The sequence below is a fragment of the Vigna angularis genome, chromosome 9 (assembly GCF_016808095.1).
Source record: "Vigna angularis cultivar LongXiaoDou No.4 chromosome 9, ASM1680809v1, whole genome shotgun sequence".
Lineage (NCBI taxonomy): Eukaryota > Viridiplantae > Streptophyta > Magnoliopsida > Fabales > Fabaceae > Vigna > Vigna angularis.
Genome location: NC_068978.1, coordinates 19,770,955 through 19,791,225, shown reverse-complemented (window position 1 = coordinate 19,791,225; position 20,271 = coordinate 19,770,955). Strand labels below are relative to the sequence as shown.

The following is a 20,271-nucleotide window of genomic DNA, read 5'->3' as shown; positions in this document are numbered from 1 at the left end:
AACCATTCGGCCTCACAAGTATTCGGCCATTCAAACTCAAGTATTTGACCATTCAGCCTCGACTGCTCGGCCTTCCATTGCCTCAAGCGTTCAAACATTCGGCCATTCGGCCATTCGGCTTCATAACCCAAATTATTTAATGTTAATTTGATTGACTACATTTTCCTAATCACATGTGGATTCGAATTGTTTTTCCTCTTTAGTACAGGTGACAACATCCTACATACAAACCGTCTGGTCTCTCTCGAGCTCATAAATCCTACAATTAATCATGGCTAAAAGTCGAACGATTAACTCGGATTTGGGGGCATATATCGGGTATAGTGTATATCGAACAGTTACTAATTGTTAACTGTTCAGTCACTACCACAATAATGGTTAACCAGGCCATCATCCACTGTATCAACTAAGGTCAACCACGTTAAATGGTGTTGGGCCATAATTGGGCCAACACTTAAGGTATTATTGAGGTAATAGTCCAGCAGAGGATAAAATAATTAAATATATCTAATTAAAGATATTGATAAGTTGTTTATGAGCAACCGACCAAATATAATGCCGAATCTAAAGGTAAATCTGTTTTTATTTTATTGGACCTGTATCGGTTTAGGATCCATGAGGTGACTTATAAATATAATGTCAGAGCCAACAGCTAGGTACGTGTGGCCCAGACTAAAAGCATACAAACGAAACACACAACTCAAACGTTGAAGTCACGTCAGAAAGGTTAGTGTTTCGATCCCACAAAATCCCTACCGAAACACTACATATTTTTTAAAATAGGAATAAATTCGTAAAAAGATGAAAAAAAAAATCCGCAAAGTAAAAATTAAAGTGAAGTAAAATTATAATTTACTCTTTTACTTTAATAATGTTATTTCATGTAATAGATTCTTAGATGAAAATAGTTTCATGTAATACTTATTCTCGAAATAATTTACTCTCTGCTCACTAATTATTGCAAACAAATAATAAAGTAAACACTTTTCTCAAATGAATAGCTCTAATCTCGATAGGTATTTGGCTTATTTATTTTAGAAAAATAATCGCAATTTGTCAACTTCATCAGAAATATTTTTGAAATTAATATAAACTAAACACAAATTTCGTAAAAGTACTTACGAGCTGATTGATTTGTTCTCCTATAAACTTTGATTCAAATAACAAGTACCAAATCATGGAAACACAGTGGTTAACCAAATGGAACTCAAAGGCCATATATCTGTCTTGAAAATCTCAGATGTAGGAAGATCCAAAATGTTTAAGCTTGAAATGTGTTTGACCCAATAGCTGCCATATAATGCCAAAAGCACCATAAATGAACAAGATAGGAAAAATTGAACTACGCAGTGTCTGTTGCAGGTTGGGTTACACCAAACTTCACCAACAGCTTAGTGAGGGACTCTGGGGAGCAAACTTCATACTTCACTTTACCAGAGGGTGACAGAAAAACCTCAGCAAGTTCAAGCTTTTCTGAAGTCAGACTTGTGCTGTCCATGGTTTTACTTAAAACCTTCAGTGCAAGTTGAACTGCTTCTTCTCTTGTGATATCATCCTTGTAGTCCTGTTTCAGTATTGATTGTGCTGCCTGGTTATTTGCCCCAATGGCTCCAGCTTTCCAGCCACCATAATTTCCACTAGGGTCACTCATGTAAAGCTGAAAGCCAAAGTTTTTGTCCCATCCTGCAAACAGAAATGAGACCCCGAATGGCCTAAGACCACCAAATTGGGTGTAACCTTGCTTGGTATCACAGAGAGATTGAACTAGCTGCTCAACTGGCATTGGCTCTTGATAAGCATAAGTGTAGCGTTGTGCTTGGACCCTTGCAGTATTGATCAGAATGTTGGCATCGGACATTATCCCAGCCACGGCACATGCAACATGATCATCAATCTTGTACATTTTCTCAGTGGAGGTTGAGGTTTGGAGCAGCTTGGATGTGACCTTTTTTTCACCAACCAGCACAACTCCATCTTTCGATAAGATCCCTATTGCAGTACCGGCATTACCAATAGCTTCCATTGCATATTCCACTTGGTAAAGACGTCCTTCAGGAGAGAAGATTGTTGTTCGGCTATCATATCTTCGAGACATTTTGATCTAACTACTACTGACCTATGCAAAGTTGCAAACATGGAAAATGAAAGGAATTAAACAAGTCGGTTGAAGCAGAAAGGAAAACATTCTAGTACTTTTTTCTTTCTCTATACCCCCTACAAGCTAATAGGAATATTATAGATTTTAAAAGATTTTAACAACGGAATTATCTAAACTCCTGAGTTACCACCAACCCTCTCGCTCTTTCAACAAAAATCAGTTCTCGCTGACCTAAAAATCACAAGAGCCTCTCTAACATACATTTGTTTTTACAGGAAAAAAAAATATTAGATTGACAATATAGGCTTAGATAGCACTAAATTCCTAATCTGCATTACGAGAATAAGTACTACTAAGAAAGAAGAAGTGTCAAACACATGATTTATATCCAAAAAATATAGAGCTGCCGGACTCCGTTAGGAAAAATAGAAGGAAGTAAAAGACAAGAATATCAGGATATGATTTCAAATTCCATATATAAAAAGGAGTCTTTTCATTACGTAGCATACATTCACAAAATAATTCGGATATGTTCCCTGACCATTCATGATATGGAAACAGTTGTGGCATTTGAGGCTATAGTGGCTTTATCTCACCTTCAAAAAAATGAGTTTTTTTTTTCTCTATAAACAACATAAATTGTGAAAATCACATACATTAGACGACTTCATGTTTAAAACACAGTTGAATTTCTTAATATTATCTACAAAATAAAGTTTATAGTACCTATAAATGTAGTTATTGCTGCAAGACAGAGAATAATATAAAGATAAAAGTAAAATATTCAGCAGACAAGTGATAACACAATTAGGGAAGGAGTTGTGGGTGATTATTTCCTGAAGCTGACAAGGTAACCTGCTGGTTGTGTTCTACTGTGAGCTTCTGTGGGGTTTACTTTGGTTAAGTTGTCAATTGAATAGGAAGTTTTGACATACACTACTATTTAAGCTGTAATTGTCTTCCCTATTTCATAATGTTTACGAAACTTTTGATAAGAATACTGATAAGCCTGTCGAAATAATCCATATGAAAACCATAGCAGTATCCTGCAAAATATCTTTTATACTCCTGGCTAGGAACAGCTTTTAAAATGCTAAACTTCAGTAAGAAACTTTAATATAAAAATTCGACAGCAATAAGAACCTTGACATTTTTTAATGGAAAAGTTATGCGAGTTAGAGATATGAAGAGGGCAAGGAAAAAGGCACGAAAAGAAGAAACGTTTCTCACCCCAAAATGTTCCTAAACCTGATGCACAAACACAAAACATCGAGTTTCAAAAAACAAACTAAGAGCTGCATTATTTGTCAGGATATTAGGATATAAACTTTCTAAGACTAGCATGATGCACAAGTGACATTAGTTTTGGTTGTTGAGTTGGTATCCCACACATAATGATTTAAACAATTAAAGCAAATTTATTCTGAATTATTTGTCAGCCACAAAGATAAAGTTCCTAAAGATATGACCATACCAATTTAGCAAAAATAATATGTCCTGCCCATTGAGCGGCAGAAGCCGCATGAACTTCCATTCAGGATAAAAAAATATGACTAAGTTGTAATACAACTTAGAAGTCAAGGCCAAAATGAGTGAACAACTAACATCATCCGAACTAATCATCATATAATGGTTCATTAACATTGCACCTACCCAAGAACACATCAGACATTAAAATTCAAAATAATATTGTATCACAGCTCATCACCAAAAGTACCATTGTAGGTTTACTCTTCCAAGATAGGCCAAAAAGAAATATTTCAGTTTGAATGCCCAGTCAAACTCCCAGCAAGGTAAGCCTCGGATTTTGGAAAGAAAAAAGTAAAAACAAAATCAAACAAATGCAATTTTGTGGTTGATCCAACCCAATCTTACATATAAAAAAATACGTTAATTATGTCAACATTAACTAATAATATAAACTGCTTCAGAAAATTACCAATCTAAGTGAAAGGGTTACATTTAACTATCTCAACAAATTACAAGGATCGAAGTTTTAAACTACCGACAAACAAATCTACTGAGCAGAGTAACAAAAAAATCTCATGGACTCAACTAATATCAAAGGAAACCAATTATTCGACCTATTTGAGAACCCCACAACCTAATTAAAAAGGAGAGAGATGAGAATTGAAACTAGAATTAAAAGAAGATTTAAGAAGATAAAAAGAAAACTCACGAAATCGGTGGCGAAGAGGAGGTAGTGATAGAGAGAGAGAAAGGGCGAGTGAGAGAGAGAGGAAGACTCGAATTGAAGACTCGAATTGCCCTCTGCACACGAAAACTTAGGAGACACTTTTTTCCTTATATATTATGTTTTCTTTTTCTCAATGAGATGAATTAGACAAACTTATCAGACAAGAAATCCTGGGGAGGGTTTTCTTTAAGAAAAACTCATTTTTATTAATATCTATAGCTGTGTATAAAATTTATTTATTTTTCATAATAAATTCAATTAAAAAATTTCTAAATAAACCTCCTCATACCTTGTATAAACTAGATTTCTATTATTAAAGTTGAGTTTTACTGAAAAAAAATGAATTTTATAATTTTTAACGCGGAAAAAACAAGTCAAAATTTTATTTTAGTAGACTCACTTTTTTCTTATTTTCAATTTTCTGAAAGAAGACGTTAAAAATAAAATATATAATAAACAATAATTTAAAATAATTAATTTTATATGCTAATATTAATTTTAATTTGACTTACAAAAAGATAACATAAGTATAAATAAATAAATTTAAAAAAAAATAAACATAATTTCAATTTTGGTTAAGTAAAAAAAATATAAAATTTTATACACTACTATAATATTAATATTGTAACAATCCAATTAAAGTATATTACTTTTAATTTGTTATTAAACATTTTATATCAAACTAAAAACATGCAAATATTGATGAAGTTTTGTATACATCATAATACACTATAACAACAACTTAGATTTTGTCAAAAAAATTAAATTTTTATAAAGTAATTAGTTCATTATATTCTAGCTAACTAGCTAAAAATGTAATTTATCACATCAAATTCCATTATAGGAATTTCTTTCATTTCTTACCACCTAAACTCTTTAATCTATATGAGTTTAGTAGAGTTACAATGACTTTATTCTTTGTACTCTTACTCAATACAAACAGGACATTGTCTAACTTTACATTCCTTTTTTGGAATAATCACATAATTGTGTTATACCATTCATTCCCTTGTTTGAACATATTTTAATAATTTGAAAGCATAACCTTCAACCATCATTCTAACCATGAATAAAATCTCACAATTTCAAGCTTCAAGTGTGAACCAACCATCACCAATTCACTTAATGAATGTCCTTTTTGCTTAGCAAACTACCCATAGAGGTATATTCACTTAGCAAAAAGATGACTCACTTAGTGACTTAGGCCATGGAACAAAAAATCATAGAAATTCGTCCAACAAAACAATACATAGCAACCCAAACCTCTCATGCCTCTACAATTTTTCAAAATGGTTCTCACCCAGCAACAATTTCACTCGCCCAACGACTCGGATCTTGGAAGCTTGTTTATTCAAGCTTGCCCAACAAGCTTTGACTCGTTCAACGAGTGAAAAGGTATGGAGCTCTATATGATTTTAGTTTTTCACTCTCACTTAGTAGATGTTTGGCTTGCTTAGTTGATGATTGGCTCATCCAACTAGTATATATGAAACCATAAACGAAATAAGTATATTAGTTGTTAGTATTGTGGAGCTTAATTTAGTCACACGTTGCTTAATATTATGACATGTTGCTCTCTATTTAGCTATATAAGCAACCCTCTGTAAAGCTTGAAAGATACATCAAAATAAATACACATCCTAATGTAGTTGTGGACATAAGCATTTGTACGCTAAACCACATTAAATTCTTGTGTCGTTTGAGAGCAATGACAATGGAAGAAGGGAAAGTGAAGATTGAGAAATTTGATGGCAATGACTTCGAGTTCTGAAAGATGCAGATAGAGGATTACTTGTATTAAAAGTTGTATCTACCTTTAAGAGGGCAGAAGCTAGACGACATGGAGCACTCAAATTGGGATTTGTTAGATTGACGAACACTTTGTGTGATATGGCTAACATTAGCCAAGAAAGTTACGTTCAACATCATGAACGAAAAGCCAACCACAAATTTGATGCATGTGTTGTCAAATATGAACGAGAAGCCATTTGCAGCCAATAAAGTGTATTTTATTCGTAGACTTGTCAACCTAAAAATAGGTGAAGGTAACTCGGTTACTCATCATATTAGTGAATTTAATACAATTATGGCACATTTGGCATTAGTGCAGATAACTTTTGATGATGAAATAAAAACATTTGTTTTAGTATCGTCTCTTTTGGAAAGTTGGCGTGCAACTGTTAGTGTAGTTAGTAATTCTGCAAGCAACAACAAGTTGAAGTTTGATAAAATTCGTGACTTAATCTTAAGCAAAGATGTTCGCATGAGAACTTTAGTGGAATCTTCCAATTCTAATTCTGGTTTAACAATGAGTGCTGAAAATAGAGGAAGAAATAGCCAAAAAGATCATAATCAAGGTTGAGGTATATCAAAGTCTAGAGGGAGACCACAAAAAAAAACTATGGAATGATATTGCTTGTTGGAATTATCAGAAAAGGGTCACTTTACAAATCAATGTTGGGATTTATGGAAGAACAACAACAAAAAGTAAGATGATGATCAATTAACAAATGCAACAATAGATGAAATTGCAGATGCCTTATTATGTAGTTTAGATGGTTCCATTAACTCATGGATTATGGACTTAGTTGCATCATTTCATGCTACACCTTCCTTATAAATATTATCTAACCATGTTTCTAGAAAGTTTGTGAAGGTTTACCTTATAGATAGAAAATCTCTTGATATTCTGGGAAGAGGTGATATTAACATCAGGACCTCTAATGGAAGCATGTTGACTTTGAATAATGTCAAACATATTCAATCCTTAAAGAGAAACTTAATATCTATAGGGCTTTTAGATGATGAAGGACATTACACCACTTTTGGAGATGGGAATTGGAAGGTAATGAAAGATAATCTTGTTGTTGCTGATAACATTTGAAAAACTGTTATTTTTATACTTAAAATTGACTTCAATTACAACCTTTATGACTTAGAAATTAGCTTGAACTCATGATTTTGTTAAATTGTTGGAAATAATAGAGTTGGACAGGTTTTATGCTTGATTTCCTTGTTTTTGCAGGTTTTTAGATGAAATTGATGAAAGAAGTGAAAAGGGATAGAGATGGAATCAGAAAAGGACACAAAAAGTGCAAAAGAAGAGAAACCGCAAGTACTGCTCAACGCAAATTACCGCTGAGCGGCACTCTCAAAGACCTGTTGGTACCGCTGAGGGGAAGAAGTGGTCACGCGCTATTACCGCTAAGCGGCACTTTTCTAGGCTTGGGCTTACTTTTCTGTATTTTTTAGAATATTATATAAGGTTTTAGTTAACCTAGGTCAGTCATCTTTGGCTGGGACGAAGCAAAAACTTACTCTTTCACCCCTTGGAGAAGGATTTTGGATGCTAAGACTCCTTTCTCAACTTTCTAGGGTTCTATCCTTCACTTTTCCATTGTATTTCATCTAGTTTCACCACGAATATGGTGAACTAAACTTTTATTGTTTTTGGGGAATCAATGTAAATCCTTAGAAACTCTCTTGTATGGAATTTGTTCTTCAAGATCATTTTTATGATACATGCTTTCTTTCATTAATAGTTAGGGTTTTTCCTCTTTGCTCAAAGCATGCATTGTTTAACTCATTCGATGTCATGATTATTGGTTTTGTCGATATGGACACATACGAGGAAATCTAGATCTGGGGAATCTCTCCCAAAAGTATATTACAAACCTAGACATAGGAGTATGATAGTTGGTTGCCTTTAAGCTTTTGTTCACTATAATGCATGATTAATTGCTAGGGAGACAATACATTGTAAACTAGTGATTATAATTAGGCTTTCTTCGCCGAGACATCGGGGTTTAAAGTAATTTAGAAAGTGGCATTAACATTAACGAAAAGTATGATGAATTCCTAAATACAAGAGAGTGGATAAGATGAAATTGATAAACCCCAACAACATATTCATCCATATATTTCAATTCACGTGTTTTGTTTCTTCTTGCCCATTGATCATCACATGCATACATATTTACTTTTCAGTCTTTTGCATTTGAAACTTACAACAATTTGTTCACAAGTCTTAATTAATCAATAAATCACATAACTGTCTAGGCCGTGAGTCTCTTGGGAAACGATACTTGGTCTTACCAGGATTATTACTTGATACGATTCGGTTACACTTGCCGAGGGGTAAACATGTTTTTGGCGCCGTTGCCGAGGACTCGTGGTTTAACTAGTCTATTTGTGTGATTTTTGATTACTTTTGACTTGATTTTTGAATTTTGTATTTTCTGTTTTTATTTTTCTATTTTTATTTTCTATTTTTATTTTCCGTTTTTATTTTCTATCTTCCTATCTTTTCAATTATATCCTTTGATTATTTCTTCTCTTTTCTATCTTTTTGTGCTAACAAAATTTTTCTAGGGTTTTGTTTCCTTGTGTATGCAGGGTAATATTTGGACTAGAAGCAAAAAGATTTATGAACATCTTCTTAAAGGCTTGGACGAAAGTAGAAGGAGGAGGAGAGTTCGAACTTCAAGAGAACTATTCTCTTCTCCTAAGACACTCTTACAACCTTCACCACCAAGGTCTTACCATAACACTGAAAATATGGCAGAGGAGAATAATGGTAGACGGACTCTTGCAGATTACACCATTGTGGTTGGCCTTCAACATTTTAACAGTATAGCAAGGTCGAGGGTCAATGCTGCAAACATGGAGGTGAAACCGGCATTGATACAGTTTGTGAAAAGCAATCAGTTTAATGGGCTATCACATGAAAGCCTATATGAACATCTCACCACCTTCAATGAAATCTGTAACACCGTGAAGATAAATGGAGTGCCGGATGAAGCCATCAAGCTTAGCTTGTTTCCTTTCTCATTGGGAGGCAATGCTAAGTTGTGATTAAATTCTTTTCCAGAAGGTAGCTTTACAGAATGGGAAGTTGTGGTTGCAAAGTTTTTGAACAAATACTTCCCACAATCTAAAGTCAACAAAGGGAAGCAAGAGATCTCTTCTTTCAGACAAGGCATGGAGAAGACATTAGGTCAAGCATGGGACAGGTACAAAAGCTTATTAAGAAAGACTCTCATGCACGGTTTTGATGAAGCAGCAGTAGTTCTACTTTTCCTTGGAGGTCTTGGTTCACAAACCAAGTTGATGTTAGATGCCTCAGCTGGAGGTAATATTAAATGTAAGACTCCAGAGGAAGCAACAGAATTAATAAAGAACATAGCTGCTAGTGATAATGATTTATACAGCGAAACAGGAGTTCCCAGTCAACAAATGGGAATGTTACAAATGCAAACTTAAGACGCCTTGTTTGCGCAAAATGAGATCATCATTCAACAGTTAGAAGAAGTAACAAAGAAGCTTTCTCTACTACCTCAAGAGATATATAATATTTCAATGGTCCAAAAGTAGCAGCAACAATGGCAACCACAACCTATTTCATATGAGAAAAACACGAAATTGGAGCACACTTTCCAGGAATTCATAAAAATGAGTGTCTCTTATTGTAAGAATGTGGAAGATGCATTTAACGGTATGAAAATGAACATTGGGAGAATGATTAACAAGATAGAAGGTTGTGAAAAGAATGCAAAGAACATGTTGAATAAAGAATTTAAAACCATTGTAACAAGTAGTAAAGTTTTAGAAGAGAGAGAAATAGAGGGAAAAGAGAGAGAAAATGAGAGTGAAAAAGAAACACTTGAGTGGAAAGATATGGTTGAGAAAGAAAAAAGAGAGAAGAGGAAGATGAGAGAAAAAAAAGAAAAAGAAAAAGAAGAGTTAGGTGAGAGAAAAAAAGAGAGAGAGTTAAAAAAAATACTTCCTTATCCAAAGATTTATTCAAGGAAGGAAAAAAAAAACAGTTTGAGCGGTTCATGGAGATGTTTAAAAAACTGGAGATTACCATTCCTTTCTCAGAAGCATTGCAACAGATTTCATCTTATGCAAAGTTTTTGAAAGAACTTCTTACAAAGAAAAGAAAATATATTGAGAAGGAGACCATTAAAGTAAAAGCTAATTGTAGTGCAATCATACAACAATTACCTCCCAAGTTTAAAGATACAGTGAGCTTCACGATTCCATGCACTATAAGAGAGTTGAAAGTTGGAAGAGCTTTAATTGATTTGGGAGCTAGCATTAATTTGATGTTGCTTTCTGTATTTAAAAGAATTGAGGGCTTAGAGCTCAAACCCACTAGAATGGCACTTCAATTGGCGGACAAGTCTCTTAAATATCCTTATGGAGTAGTTGAAGGTGTGTTGGTCAAGGTAGACAAATTCATTTTTCCAGTGGATTTTGTTATCATGGAGATGGAGGAAAATGGAGATGTACCTCTCATTCTTGGGAGACCATTTATGAAGACTGCCAGAGTTTTAATTGATGTGGAGAATGGTAAGCTCAAATTGAGAGTTCAAGATGAAGAAGTAAATTTTGATGTATTCAAAGCCATGACACATCCAAAAGATGACAAAGCATGTTTTCAATTTGATATACTTGATGAAGTTTGCATGGTGCAAGAAAGGATGGTACGTTATTCTTCTCCACTAGAGAAAATTCTTATTGATGCTTGTGAAGATTTAAATGAAGAAGAAGAAAAATTGATTGATGAATGTATGACGGATTTAGAGACATTGAAGGAGATTCCAGTGGAACATGTTAAGTTTGAGACAATTGATACCAAAGAGGAAGTCAAAGCAAAGAAGTTAGAATTAAAAATGCTACCATCACATTTAAAGTATGCTTTTCTAGAAGAAGATGGAACAAAGCCAGTCATCATCAGTAATTCTTTGCTTCCTGAAGAAGAAGAAAAGTTGGTAGAAATATTGAAAGCCAACAAAGAAGTTATTTGGTGGTCAATTTCAGATCTTAAAGGTATAAGTCCAACTTATTGCATGCACAGGATCTTTATGGAAGATGATTATAAACCGAGTGCTCAACCACAAAGAAGATTAAATCCTGTCATGAAGGAGGTGGTTAGAAAAGAAGTATTGAAGCTCTTGGAAGCTGACATTATTTATCCAATCTCTGACAGTGAATGGGTATGTCCAGTGCAGGTAGTTCCAAAGAAAGGTGGAATGACAATAATTCATAATGAGAAGAATGAGATTATTCCTACTTGGACTGTTACTGGATGGCGAATGTGCATTGATTACAGGAAATTAAATAAAGCTACCAGGAAGGATCATTTTCCTCTTCCTTTCATGGACCAAATGCTGGAGAAATTGGCAGGTCAGTCTTTTTATTGTTTTCTGGATGGATATTCTAGTTACAATCAAATTGTGGTAGATCCAAAAGATCAAGAGAAGACTGCATTTACATGTCCTTTTGGTGTTTTGACTTATAGAAAGATGCCATTTGGATTATGTAATGCCCCAACCACATTTCAAAGGTGTATGCATGCAATTTTTTCAGATCTCATGGAAAAGTGCATTGAAGTCTTCATGGATGATTTCTCTGTCTTTGGAAATTCCTTTCATAAGTGTTTGATGAATCTGGACACTGTTCTCAAAAGATGTGTTCAGACGAATCTGATACTTAATTGGGAGAAATGTCATTTTATGGTAACAAAAGGAATTGTGTTGGGGCATAAGATTTCTGCTAAGGGGATTGAAGTAGACAAAGCCAAAGTAGAGGTTATTGAGAAACTTCCTCCACCAACAAATGTGAAGGGAATCAGAAGCTTCTTAGGCCATGCTAGATTCTATAGAAGATTTATTAAAAATTTCTCAAAAATTGCAAAACCATTGAGTAATTTGTTGGTTAAAGATATACCTTTTTGATGAATGATGAATGTTTGAAAGCTTTTGATACATTGAAAAGCAAATTGATTTCGGCCCTAGTGATTATAGCCCTAGATTGGAATCAAAATTTTGAATTAATGTGTGATGCTAGTGATTATGAAATAGGAGTTGTCCTTGGTCAGAGAAAAGGGAAGGTATTTCATGCTATCTATTATGCTAGCAAGGTGTACCATCCCAAAATACAGTAACACCATATAGTAGAATTAATTACACTAATGATAAACCAATCAGTCTTAAATTAACGAAAGCACGGGTTTAGGCTGAACGGCCTTACAAGAAGTTAAATAAGAAAACACGCACGACATAGTCGTACCCAACCCTCGGTTACAAAGTACAGATACATACCGATCGACCAAATAATATAAAGGTCGATCCAAAATCAGCACAATGAAACATCTAATCTAAGCAGCTAACCGAACGCCTAATGTTCAGCCTTTACTTCAACATCTACAAGGGTTGCTTCCTCCAGATTCTCCTCTTCAAGTGTTTCCTCGAGTAACGCCTCACCATCTGCTCACATCCACACAGATGATCATTGCATAGACAGGACGGACGTACAATGACGATCGACAACGCAAGGAAAAGAACACAGGGTAAGCTTATTGAATTTAATTCAAGGAAAATCATTCATTTCATAATACATCAAACATATCAAATATTTCACAACATATAATTAAATCAATCCCTTAACTCAAATCAATTCCTGATACTAGACTGACCGTTCGGACTGTATGAATCTGTGTAGCTACAGGCGTCCTTGCACCCGAGTGATGTAGTAACTGTATTACACTCGACAGCTGCCACTCGAGGTTAGTCCGTTTCTTACGTCGCCCATGTTAACTTATGGACTAAGGACCTCCTGCCATTCCCACACATGAACTACTCTCCTCTACGTGAAGATGAGTATCACGGAATATCAGGATGGACCAAGCCAGCATTAGCATGCCCACAGTCATACTTTACAAAATTCCATATTCAACCATGAGTCGTTCCTCCCTGGAACGCTCGTCCGAAATTCACAACCGTAGTTCACCTCATATAATTTTCATCATTTATAATCTTTCACTTTTATTTTCATTTTTGTCTTTCTGTCCAAGTACATAAAAATCACGACCTCTTTATAACGAGAACGAATGTGAGGAACAAGACCAAAGAACTTGCCCCGTTCCAAAATAAAGTAATACCGGCTTCAAGATAAATGGACGACCCATATTACCAGGTGACTCGACACGGTCGGTCGACCCAGATGGATGACCTACCTCACGAAGGGTGTTTGACACAGATGGATGATCTGCATTAGCAAAGATACTCGACACTGTCGGTCGACACAGATGGTCGACCTGTATTAACAATGGTACTCGAAATTGTCGGTCGACACAGATGGATGATCTGTATTAGCAAAGGTACTCGACACTGTTGGTCGACACAGATGGTCGACCTGTCTTAAGAAGGGTGCTCGACATGGTCAGTCGACACAAATGGATGATCTGTATTATCAAGGGTGTTCGACACTGCTCATTATGAGCTCTAAGTAAAGGACCGACACAGCTCAACCTCGACCAGAAATCTTCCCGAATGAAAGTATTTCAATTCAAAGAATTTTACTAGAACACCAAACGGTCAAGAACCGTTTAATGTCGGACGTACGTTATCATAGAGAAGTTCATATTCAAGTTTCACTTACATTCACTAATTTCTCAGCATACATATATATATTTCATATTTTCAAATACTCATATCAACTCATACTTATGATCATATACCAACAATCAAATAACATAGTTCATACTTCATGCGACACACATAATGTTCATACGGTACACGACAAACATACAAATTAAATTTAATAAGCTTCCCTTACCTGGATCAGAAGTGAACGTCCTAACTCAGGGTGTTTGGTTCGTACGCTAACAGTTCTCTACTCTCACAGGATCACTTAACTCTTCCAACCCGATCTAACCATAAAAACCAAGAAATATTAAGAACTTAACCCTTCATGCAACCAGGATCTGGCTTTGCATGAGACAGAAAACGTTCGACAAGAAGAGAGACTTACCAGTATCAGAACGTTGAGGTGATCGGTTCAAAACGAAGCTCACGACACCAGGAATGGTTCTACGGTTTCTGAAACGTGAACGGAGAAGAGAAAGAAGAAGTTTCAGTAGAGAGAAGGTAGAGATTTCTAGAGAGAAGGTGAAGAATATGGAAAGTTAGAATCTGAGGAAGAAGAAGAGTGCATGCAAAGAGTGATGCGGACTTCAGAAAAAGTCATTTTTGTTTAAAACCAACGTCCGTTCTCTTGCTGCCACTTGTCTTCCACTACTGATTTAGGAACATTCCATCACGACACCTGGCAGGAAGGCAGTGAGTCTAGAAGTGTGTTTTTAATGCACACAGAAGGGTTTTTAGGGCAATTAATGAGGATGAGACAGGGAATTAATGGTGCTTCGTTTTTCTAGGGTCTTACATCCTCCCTAACTACAAAAATTTTCGTCCTCGAAAATTAAGACTTACCCGAGAATAAGTGAGGGTACAAATCCTTTATGGCGCTCTCGACTTCCCACGTAGTGTCGCCCGTCTTTTCATTCCACACTACCTTCACCATTCGGACAGCCTTCCGCTTGTAATATCTGGTATCACTCTCTACAATGCGCACCGGCTGCATCTCCAACGTTCGGTCTGGACGAAGCCGAACGTCTTCCAACTCCAGTACGTGGGATGGGTTCGCTATGTATTTCCGAAGTTGGGAAACGTGGAAAACTGGGTGAAGGTTCGACAGTTGAGGAGGCAATGCTAGTTCGTACGCTACCGGGCCAATCTTCCTTAGTATTTGATAGGGTCCGACGAACTTCGGGGATAACTTCTTTGATCGCATAGCCTGCCGACTCCTGTGGTTGGATTAAGCCTAAGGAATACGTGATCGCCAGCTTGGAACTCTAACGGCCTTCTTCTCTTGTCGGCATAGGACTTCTGCCTGCTCCTCGACGCTTTCAATCTCTCCTGGATTAACTTCACTTTCTCCGTCGTCTGCTGGAGAAGTTCGGGTCCAGTTAGCACGTTCTCTCCTTCCTGGAACCAACAGAGTGGCGTTCGGCATTTTCTCCCATAAAGTGCTTCAAACGGTGCCATTCCAATGCTCGCCTGGAAACTGTTGTTATACGTGAATTCCACTAGTGGCAGGACTTCGTCCCAGGCGCCTAAGTGATCTAGGACGCACGTCCTCAGTAAGTCTTCAAGCGTCTGGATGGTCCTCTCCGATTGGCCGTCCGTCTGAGGGTGATAAGCTGAACTCATCTGCAACTTGCTTCCCAACTCACCTTGTAAGGATTGCCAAAACCGAGATGTGAACCTCGTGTCTCGATCAAAAATTATGCTCGACGGCACTCCATGCAGACGAACAATTTCCTGAATGTAGAGCTTGGCCAGATTGGTCATCGACATCTTCAAATTTACTGCCAGGAAATGGGCGCTCTTCGTCAGTCGATCCACGATCACCCAAATTGAGTCATGATTTCTGACCGTACGTGGTAGGTGGGTCACGAAATCCATGGATATGCTATCCCATTTCCATTCAGGAATTTCCAGTTGCTGAAGTAATCCGCCAGGTCTTTGATGCTCCGCCTTCGCTCGTTGACAGGTTAGACATGATGCCACAAAACGAGCGACATCGCTCTTCATTCCAGGCCACCAAAATGATTTCCGGAGGTCTTGATACATCTTAGTCATGCCAGGGTGCATGCTAAGACGGCTGTGATGACCTTCCTCCAGAATAATTCTCTTCAGCTCGCCATCATTTGGAACGCACGTCCTACCCAGGTAACGCAACATGCCGTCAGTTCCCGTATTGAATTCCTTAGCTTGATCCGAACCGAGTGCGCTTAAAATCTTCACCAGCTCTTCATCCTCACGTTGCTTCATTCTAATCCGATTGAACACATCGCTGGATATCCTAAGGTTACAACACTTGATACTGTTCGGCTCCAACTCGAATTGTAACCTTAGATCTCTAAAGCTTTCTACCAAATTCAGCTCGCGCACCATCATGGACGACACATGTACCACTTTTCTGCTCAGAGCGTCCGCTACCACATTCGCCTTTCCTGGATGGTACAGTAGTTCGAAATCATAATCCTTCAAGAACTCAAGCCACCTTCTCTGCCTCATATTCAACTCCTTATGATCAAAGAGGTACTTGAGACTCTTGTGATCGCTGAAAACCTGAAAGGTAGCTCCGTACAAATGATGTCTCCAAATCTTCAAAGCAAAGACGACCGCCGCCAGTTCCAGGTCATGTGTCGGATAGTTTCTCTCGTGAACCTTCAGCTGACGGGAAGCGTACGCGACAGCCTTCTTTTCTTGCATAAGAACGCAGCCCAACCCTTGATGAGACGCATCGCAATATACTTCAAAGGGTCTGGCCGTGTCGGGGATGATCAACACTAGGGCGCTCGTCAATTTCACTTTCAACTCTTGGAAACTGGCCTCACAACGATCGGTCCAAGCGAACGGTTGATCTTTACGAGTCAACTGAGTTAGCGGCGCTACTATCTTAGCAAAACCTTCAATGAAACGCCTGTAGTAGCCCGCTAGAACAACAAAGCTACGCACCTCAGTGACTGAACGCGGACTCTCCCATTCCAGTACCGCTTGAACTTTAGCTGGATCTACAGAGATGCCTCCAGCCGACACCACATGCCCCAAGAACTGAATTTCCTTCATCCATAATTCACACTTAGACAACTTGGCATATAACTCCTTCTCCCGCAACACTCCAAGTATAAGTCTAAGATGCTCTTTATGCTCGTCTTCGGTCTTGGAATAGATGAGAATATCATCTATGAAGACGACCACGAACTTATCCAGATAAGGTCTGAATATCCGATTCATATAATCCATGAAGATTGCTGGTGCGTTCGTCACACCGAACGGCATCACTACATACTCGTAGTGTCCGTACCGAGACCTGAAAGCAGTCTTCTGGATGTCGTCCTCCTTCACTCTGATTTGATGATACCCGGATCTCAAATCAATTTTCGAGAACACTGCAGCCTCATACAATTGATCCAGCAGATCATCTATCCTTGGCAACGGGTACTTGTTCTTGATGGTCAGCTTATTCAATTGCCTGTAGTCTATACATAACCGAGAGCTGCCATCCTTCTTCCTTAATAACAGCACGGGCGCTCCCCAGGGTGATACGCTCGGCCTAATAAACTGTTTCTCCATCAGCTCTTCAATCTGCTCCTTGAGTTCAGCTAACTCTGCAGGCGACATCCGATAAGGCTGAACCGAGATAGGAGCTGCTGTCGTCACCAAATCAATGGTGAATTCAACTTCACGATGAGGAGGAAGCCTAGGTATTTCTTCCGGAAATACGTCAAGAAATTTGTCCACAACCAATCATCCTCCACTATTCTTGTCCTTGAACGATCGCTCCAAAATTGCATCCTTAACTCCTCCGTCTTCATGCGTCATGATGAGAAAACAGCTGGCGCCCTCCATAATATCTTCTTTCAACTGACCGAGCGTCACTGACAATTTCTCCTCTTCTTCACCAGGAAAGATTAATTCCTTCGCTCCACAATCTATAAGAATGCAATTGGTAGCCAATCAATCCATTCCTAAAATCACTTCTAAATCCTTCAAAGGCAAACAGATTAAATTCACCTTATAACTACGCCCCTCAACCACAATAGGACATCTAATGCATACGGTAGATGTCCTAAGCTCTCCAGCCGCTGGGGTCGACACCACTAGGTCGAACTGCATATCTCTCTCAACTATTCCCAATTTCTCAACACACGCCTTCGAGATGAAGGAGTGAGTCGCCCCCGAATCAAACAGCACCCGACAAGATATCCCATACAGCAAGCATTCACCGGTTATAAGGTTACCTGAACTCGCTGCTTCCACTCCAGTTATAGCATATACGCGCCCCACTGCTTGTGCTCTGCCACCTCTCGGTTGATTCCTTCCAGCATTTGGTGGCCTCAACACAACGCGTCCACCCATGTTGCACTCACTCTCCAAGTGCCCATTTCTTCTACATCGAGTGCAGAATTTACCTCCCACTAGTTGAGGGCAGGACGAACGATAGTGTGGTCCTCCACACTGGAAACAAGCAATGTTTCCTGGCTGCCCAGACTTTCCGGCAGTGATCAGCGCTCGTGATCCACTAGTATTTGATTGACTTGGACGAGCGTAAGGAGTACTTCTCGTATTAGCAGTACCCCTGGATACGACTGGTCCTCTAACCACCTGTGGCTGCTTCTTTTGTCGTTCCACCTCCGCCATATTCTTCTCCAGTACTTTGGCTCTTTCCACCATGGCAGGAAATGACCGAATGCATAAACTTGATATCAACACCTTCAGGTCGCTCCTTAGCCCATTCTCGAACTTCCTACACTGCCACTCTTCACTAGTGGCCATAGTGTTGAACCTCAACAACTGCTTGAAAGCATTGGTGTACTCCGATATAGACTTTCCCCCTTGCACCAACTGAAGGAACTCTACTTCCTTGGCGTAGCGAACGCTATCTGGGAAATACTCTTCATAAAATTTGTTCCTAAAAAGTTCCCAAGTGATGTGAGCATGAGCGTCTGTCAGGATAGCCTTCACACTCGCCCACCAGTGGCTGGCCTCACCAGTCAACAGGTATTCAGTAAACGCCAATCTATTGTCGTCAGGGCACCTCTTTGCATTATAAATCTTCTCCATGTCCCGCAGCCACTGATCTGCCTCATCAGGAAGGCATTTTCCACTAAACTTGGAGGGATGATGTTGAAGAAAGCTCTCCAAACTACATTCAGCAGTAGGCGGGGCAGCGTTGGACAAAGACGCCCCTGGAGTGTGTCTAGTTGCTGCTAAAATTTCCATCAGCTGTCTCTGCGTCGTTTCAGAGTTGGCACGCGAGGCCTCCAAACTCTGCATAGCGGCCTGGTTTTGCTGCATCAGTGTAGCGTTCTGTTCCATCAGAGTGGTATTTTGTTGTTGCAGTCTCTCAATCACCGTTTCCAACAACCTAGCGTTGTTGGACGCCTCAGGGTCAGTAGGTTGCGGTGGAGGAGGGAGTCTAGGAGCCATTTATCTTCTGGAACCGAGAAGAAGAGCGTTAGTCATGTTCAACGAGTTTGAGAAATAGCTCATTAAACACATATTAAGCACACAGCAAAAACAAAGTGCACTCATAACCTACAGTGTCCTTTTAATAGAACAAAACTGCTCTGATACCACTAATGTAACATCCCAAAATACAGTAACACCATATAGTAGAATTAAATACACTAATGATAAACCAATCAGTCTTAAATTAACGAAAGCACGGGTTTAGGCTGAACGGCCTTACAAGAAGTTAAATAAGAAAACACGCACGACATAGTCGTACCCAACCCTCGGTTACAAAGTACAGATACATATCAATCGACCAAATAATATAAAGGTCGATCCAAAATCAGCACAATGAAACATCTAATCTAAGCAGCTAACCGAACGCCTAATGTTCAGCCTTTACTTCAACATCTACAAGGGTTGCTTCCTCCAGATTCTCCTCTTCAAGTGTTTCCTCGAGTAACGCCTCACCATCTGCTCACATCCACACGGATGATCATTGCATAGACAGGACGGACGTACAATGACGATCGACAACGCAAGGAAAAGAACACAGGGTAAGCTTATTGAATTTAATTCAAGGAAAATCATTCATTTCATAATACATCAAACATATCAAATATTTCACAACATATAATTAAATCAATCCCTTAACTCAAATCAATTCCTGATACTAGACTGACCGTCCGGACTGTATGAATCTGTGTAGCTATAGGCGTCCTTGCACCCGAGTGATGTAGTAATTGTATTACACTCGACAGCTGCCACTCGAGGTTAGTCCGTTTCTTACGTCGCCCATGTTAACTTATGGACTAAGGACCTCCTGCCATTCCCACACATGAACTACTCTCCTCTACGTGAAGATGAGTATCACGGAATATCAGGATGGACCAAGCCAGCATTAGCATGCCCACAATCATACTTTACAAAATTCCATATTCAACCATGAGTCGTTCCTCCCTGGAACGCTCGTCCGAAATTCACAACCGTAGTTCACCTCATATAATGTTCATCATTTATAATCTTTCACTTTTATTTTCATTTTTGTCTTTCTGTCCAAGTACATAAAAATCACGACCTCTTTTTAACAAGAACGAATGTGAGGA

The 20,271-nt window shown here is 38.3% G+C and overlaps 1 protein-coding gene across 2 annotated transcripts; it reads right to left on the bottom strand.

Annotated features, from left to right (window-relative positions):
* Window positions 1-1,129: 1,129 nt before the first annotated feature.
* LOC108320151 (proteasome subunit alpha type-4) lies at window positions 1,130-4,430 on the bottom strand. 2 transcript variants are annotated; one of them, XM_017551495.2, is made up of 2 exons: window positions 4,278-4,430; window positions 1,130-2,116 (listed from the first exon to the last, which is right to left on the bottom strand). In XM_017551495.2, the coding sequence occupies exon 2, from the start codon at window positions 2,093-2,095 to the stop codon at window positions 1,343-1,345; it is 753 nt and encodes a 250-aa protein (XP_017406984.1). In that variant the 5' UTR covers window positions 2,096-2,116; window positions 4,278-4,430; the 3' UTR covers window positions 1,130-1,342. The 2 variants fall into 2 exon arrangements, with proteins under 2 accessions (XP_017406984.1, XP_017406985.1); XM_017551496.2 differs by having other exon boundaries at window positions 1,130-2,111; window positions 4,278-4,420.
* Between the last annotated feature and the right edge of the window lie 15,841 nt (window positions 4,431-20,271).

What these genes read in the sequence shown, in the direction of transcription:
- LOC108320151 (XM_017551495.2), bottom strand. Translation starts at nt 2,095, where the DNA reads ATGTCTCGAAGATATGATAGCCGAACAACAATCTTCTCTCCTGAAGGA.